A 6,146-nucleotide genomic window follows, 5' to 3' on the forward strand; every position below is an offset into this window, starting at 1 on the left:
TGGCTACCCTTGGGAAACAGTTGTTGAGTAATAATAATAACCGTATACCCTAAATGATGCGACGTCACGCACACTAAATCGGCAATATGAGCTTGTTTAAATAATTGGCTAGCTAAGTCGTCTAGTATCAAGTAGGAGTCGCGATTCATTTCCCAAAAGTCCGGATCCGCCGTTGGCAAGCCTTGAATAAATTGAATTCCCGGAATCAATTGTTTCAATTTTTCATAGTTTGGCTGCCAGGCGGCGTAGCAATAAATAACCTTTTTATGCGGTGGGTCAAACATAAGCTGATGATTTTGCAATAAGTTACTTAAAAGAAAACTCTTCCCCGCTTGCGTTGGCCCCACGATTAGAAACTGGGCGGGTGTTTGGAACTTTAAAGAATGCGAGACTGACTCGGTTGGATTCATCTTGATTAATAAACATTTTTATTTTAATTGACAGTTTATATATATATAATCAAAAATACAATTAACCCAAAACCCAAAGACCCTTAATAAACACAAATTAAAAAATATTTAAACAATATAAACGAAACCCTTTTACCCAAAAAAAAAAAATCCCCTATGAAGTAATTGTTTTTTTAAAAAGTTTCTCTTCTAATTCCAGACAACGCTGGCGGAAGCGTTGCACGTTGAGGAGGTTAAAGTTGACGCGAGACTCGGAGGGTAGTTGGTACACACGCACTACAGAAGAAAACACGACGGATTTATGCGCACGCGCACTTTTTCGGTTCCCGACCGCTCGTTGTTGATGGCTGGGCATGTTTGGATTAGAGGCTCGCAAACATCCTCGCCCTCGCTGGTCGGGAATTCGGAAAACCCCTGACGCAGTGGTTTGTTGTTGCACGGTTTTTTGGAAACCATCGGACACGATGGACTGTGTTTCCGATGTTCCCTCGATGGATGGTCCGTGCAACGCCACTGGTACAAGGCGATGCCGCAAAAGGCGCAGCGCGTCGTCTGTGTTTCTACATCTGCAAGATAGAAACCGTCTTTGGCCAGGGCTTCGATGGGAACGCAAGATTCCCACAAGCCCTCAAAAGTATGCCTTCGCCTAGCCTCGTAATTCATGCGAGAGAGATGTTGAAGCGGGTGTTGCCTCTTTGAAACCGTAGGGTCGACTGGTTGTCAAATCGGCGTTCAACAATCTCTTATTCGAGGTTTGGCGAAATCTTTTGGTGATTTTAACGGCCTCTAGCTGCAGCTTGTATTTATCCCGTTTAAAATTAAAAGGGACATTGACTGTAACTTCCTTTTCCGGATTCATCGCTACACTTTCAAAGGTTTCAAAGTCAAGTTTTTCAAGATTTTCTCGATTTAACGTCAACCCTTTAATTTTCTTGACTTCTTTGCCTTTGCTAGTGCGAAACGAGTAACTTTTGGCACCGGTACTACAAAAGGAAGTTATATAATCACCGCCGAGTTCGTCCGCCCAGCAACCAATATGATTGCCAGTTGGAATGTCAAACTTTCCCGGTAGATGGCGGTAGATTATCGAGTCGGTGTCACAATACAAGGCTGCGCGGTCTAATTGAAGCAGCATCTTGTTCAATTCGAGTCGCCCGTAGCAAGAAACAAAGCTCCCCACAATGGCCGACCCCAGTTTGTAGTCCGAAACGTAATCGCTTTTGGCTTTGTACGATAAGAGAGCGATCGACTCCGTAACTGGCCGTAAGTCGACTAATTCCAGAGTGTAATCGCTCGCGTATCGTATCAATTCGTAATAATTGTTGATAAAGATGCTGCGAATCTTTCCCGTATTCAGAGCCATGCGACCCCAAAGAGAATTTAAATTAATTTTAGCGATATTACGCAGGGAAGGATTTGATTGAATATCCGCCACGGTCAGAGAAAGCTTTTCATTCTTGTTTATATCAGCGATATACGCCTCTTTTTGCAGAGGCGTTTGAGCGTGAGCGGGAAATCCGGAATTCTTCACTTTTAGGGCGATAAAATCAGTCATGTACTGGGCAAAGAAATATTCCGTTTTTGGATAATGGTACACTTCGAATATATCGAGGAGTTTATAACCATGTTCCATAGCGGCATAGACTTCAACCGTTGGCCAGACTGATTCGAAAGCCCTTTCGTTGACAGTGTGATCGCAGATTTCCGCTCGCAATTCTAGGCACGTGCGACAGAGGGCGTAGGCTAATTTACCACCGCTGCGGAAGGGAATTAAGGGGATGTGGAGATCTTGAGGGGGAAGCAGACGACAACTCATAACGCCAAAATACCACCCTGGCGATTTGTCAAAATCTCTGCTATAGATTATGGGGTGGCCGCTAGGGTACGGACAATCGCGACAAACTTTCGGGTACAAAGAAATAATATCCTTGTAGAAAATTTTCTCCTCACCTTGCACGTGGCAGTTAAGAACAAAATTTTCCGTTCGTCCCCCATAGAGAGCGCTACGGGCTGATATTTGAGGTCGAAAAGTTAAACTTTTACAGAAAGCCTTTGCTTCGGCGTTTTCTTTTAAAAGCTTAACAAATTGACACTCAAAAATCGATGTGTACTCGTAGCCGGGCATATTCTCTTTAATAAAAAGCTCTCTATCTAGAGTCCGCTCGTACAGAAATCTGTTGCTGGCCTTGAGTTGGGTATTGTAGACATTTAGTTTTTGACATGGACAACCGTGAAAGTAGCAACCGTGGAAATCGTAGATTTTGGGCGGAGTTTCGCTATAGCCGTCGACTAAATAGCGCCCCACCCGATATTCACCCCCATAGCTTAAAGCCGTTCGCAATTTTATATTTTCCGTTTTCTCCACCCAAGCGAGATATTTTAAGCTAATCTGACTGTGATTAAATTTTGCATTATAGCCGTTAGAAGGAACAATACCCATGCTGTAAGGTTTATAGTAATTGTTAAGATAAATAGTGGTTAAAGCACCCGCCAAAGTAATATTTTTTAAGCAAAAAGGGTCTAATTTTGTTAGATCTACGTAAATTTTTCTAAAAGCTTCGACGCCTTGTCTTAGGACTTTGACGTCTTGAATGCAATATTTAATAAGCTCCTCTTTGATGTTATAAATAGATCCTTCCATTGACGCGTACCAAGCTTGAAAATCTCGATAATCATTGGCTTTCATTTGAGCTACGTTAAAGTACGAAGCTTCAGGGATGACGCCAATGTAATTAAGATTTTCTTCGGTATGAAAATCAAATGGAAAGAATCCTTTCGCCACATCGCCGAGGCTAAACATGCTGGTGAAATTACGCAGAGGTTGACTAATGTAATTAAAGCTATCGAGGAATCTAATTTGCGGTCCCTCAAGATGAATCATTAAAATTTTACTACCGTCAAAAATAACGGCAGGGGTGACGTGTCTATGGACTAAAGCATTAAGAATTAGAAAGTTATCAAAAGCTTTCGCGTAATGAGCTACGACTTGAGTGTTAGTAAAGCGCGGTTGGTACGTTTTACGTTTCTGTCCAGTCAAAACTACCTGCTCTACGCTAAATAAATAATTTAAAAATTGCTCGACGCAATTGGCGCCGTAAAAAATGTTGGTTTCAAAGCCAGCTTCAGTCTCTACGTCGCAAACTAGTAAAATGGGGACGTGGATATTATTTCTAAGAATAGTCTCAATGTCGTAATAAATAAACCGCGAGGCTTTCATTTTGGTTTCCAAAGGCATAACAAAATGTTCACCTGGCGGATGGACTATTTTACACTGAGAGCATTCGGGATTGCAGTCGTGGTCGTCACCCATCAGTCGCCCACATTCTAAACATCGTTTTTGGCTCGCGCAGGTGCCATTAAGTAAATGAGTTTCGTAGCAGGGGCCCGGGAAAAAATAGCGGTGGCATTCGTCGCAACGTTTTAAAGCATCCTCGTTAGTTAAATGAAAAGCTTCTCCTTGACACCGAAAACATATATAAGGTTTTGTATCCTCGGGGCATTTATGCTCTTTTAACAATTCGTATTTGTAAAAGGATTTTAAGCATAAATCGCAAGAGACACAACCGCCCATCATGCCGTGCCAAGTTTTTGCGGGGTGGATATGGTCGCCAATTTTTAATAGATAGATAAATTTAGGAGCTTGGGGGCCTTTGAAAAATATGGTAAAATTATTCGCAGCATCAACGATTACGATTCGATAATGGGGAACTAAATAATTTTGAAATTTTTGAATATCTTCTAGAGTAACAAAACCTTCGGGGACTCCGGCTTTCCTGTGCAAGATTTTTGCAATATTACCTTGAAGAGTGCTATTGCGTCTCAGTTTGTTAAAATTGTCCTGGTTAAAGGGCGGACCTTGCTTATTTTGTTGATAAAAATTGCGATCGGCCATCTCTTTACCCAGAACTAAACTCCGAGCAAAACAGAGATTATCATTATTCTCCATAAAAATAAATTGGTTATTTTGCTTAACGAAATAATCCAAATTAACCAAAGTTCTATTTTTTATGGATTTATAATAAGTCCCTATATTAGCATCGAGGTTTAGAAAAATAATGTCAAACTGAAAATCTTCCCCATTAAAGACAAAGTCCCGACTAGATTGCGTTACTCTATAGATGGTGCGCATAATTCGCTTACTGGTGAATTTGTCAATTTTTATAAATTTAATATTAACAGGGGTCGTCAATCCGGGGGAGCTTAAAACAAATCGAACCCGATTATACCCGGGATTCTCGGTTACTAATTTACGTATAACTTCGTCAAGAATTTTTCGAAAAATTCGAAAAAAATCTCGCGTTGGAATGTCTTCCAGATTTTTGAAAGCTATACGCAAATCGATTTGTTTACAATGCCACTTGCGACTCGTTTTGTCAATCTGCCGCTCAATTGTGTAGTACCGGTTTACCTGTGCGTGTTCCTCTCCTCCACTACCCTCCGAGTCGCTACCGCTGCCGCTGCTCTCACTGCTCATTTTTTGAATTTCTATCACAAATAAAAACAATATAGAAAACATTTTGGTTTGTAAATTTATTGTTAAATAGATACGTACTTTGCTAGGCGGCTGCTGAGCGGCTTCTGCGTCGTTCTTCACGTCGTCCACCAAGCGATGGAAAGCGTTAAGGAGTTTGATGGCGTCTTTGTTTTTAGCGTCAACGACTCTTTTTAGCCGCTTATGTCTACACTCCCACAGTTTGTCCGCCTGGGCGTCTTTTATATCTTTAAATTTATAGATACTGATGTCTATGTAGAAATCCCCCTTTCGCGGGGGGATTTTAGTTTCAAAATATTGCCCGTCGCTTCTCAAGCGATAGGACCCCTCAACCCCGTTGACGCCGACAACGTGTTTCTGCAACACGTCCTGGACAAACTCCTCGTCGTCAGAATCGAGGAGGATCTCAACGGGGTCGGGTTTTACAAATTGACTCAGCGTTCGTTGACCGTTGCTGGATCCTTGTCGATTATTAGGAGAAGACGGTGGAGATTCAAACATAGATTGAGACTCTTGGTACTTGTTCATGGCTGGATCGACTGTGAGAATCCAATACCAATGCTCAAGCTTTTATACCCAAAATCTCAGGGCCATTTTTTTTTAGAATACAGGCTTAGACATGGTTTTTTTATTAAGAGTTTAAAAAATATAATTATGTCTGATACGCTATTTTTAATTTGACCTAAAAAACATTTTTTATTGTGGAGTTGGTACTAAAGATTATAGAAGACATTAGGATATCTATCTATATAAAAAATACCTCTATAGTTTAATATTAATATACATTTATTTAGATTTAAATCATGTCAAAAAAACAATTTCCGTCCCTCCCAAAGTAATTAGTTTTAACCTTCACTAATAAATTGTTTTTCTTATATAAAGCGATCTCGTGAGAATTATTCAAATTATTCGAAACACGCCTAAACAAGCTTTTGCATACGAATAATATTTGTCCCCTTAGGCATTTATCAAAGTAACTTCTTTTTAACCTTCGCTAAAGGGTTTTTTATATAACACGATCTCGTTTGAATTATTTAAAACACACCTAGACAACTTTTTTGCATACGAAAAAAACTTAGACCTCGGAGAGATTTTGTAATTTTATACCTATATATCTAATTAACTTTTTGGCTATTTATTGAATTTTAAAAATCTTGAAAGTATTGGCTAGACACTATTAGATTTGACCTCGCTAATTTTGTATATAAGCCCCGTGTTTCAAAATGAAAGTTATCAGTTGTTTA

The 6,146-nt window shown here is 40.1% G+C and overlaps 1 protein-coding gene across 1 annotated transcript; it reads right to left on the minus strand.

Annotated features, from left to right (window-relative positions):
* Positions 1-405: 405 nt before the first annotated feature.
* LOC149632401 (uncharacterized) lies at positions 406-5,430 on the minus strand. The gene is made up of 3 exons (XM_089851110.1): positions 4,963-5,430; positions 4,819-4,895; positions 406-976 (listed from the first exon to the last, which is right to left on the minus strand). Exons 1-2 carry the CDS (start codon positions 5,428-5,430, stop codon positions 4,881-4,883), a joined length of 483 nt encoding a protein of 160 aa, XP_089707236.1. The 3' UTR covers positions 406-976; positions 4,819-4,880.
* Positions 5,431-6,146: the final 716 nt, after the last annotated feature.

This window comes from Phalangium opilio, unplaced genomic scaffold (genome assembly GCF_054372755.1).
Source record: "Phalangium opilio isolate 3A_F unplaced genomic scaffold, DU_Popi_V2 ptg000100l_1, whole genome shotgun sequence".
In the NCBI taxonomy this organism is placed as follows: Eukaryota; Metazoa; Arthropoda; class Arachnida; order Opiliones; family Phalangiidae; genus Phalangium; species Phalangium opilio.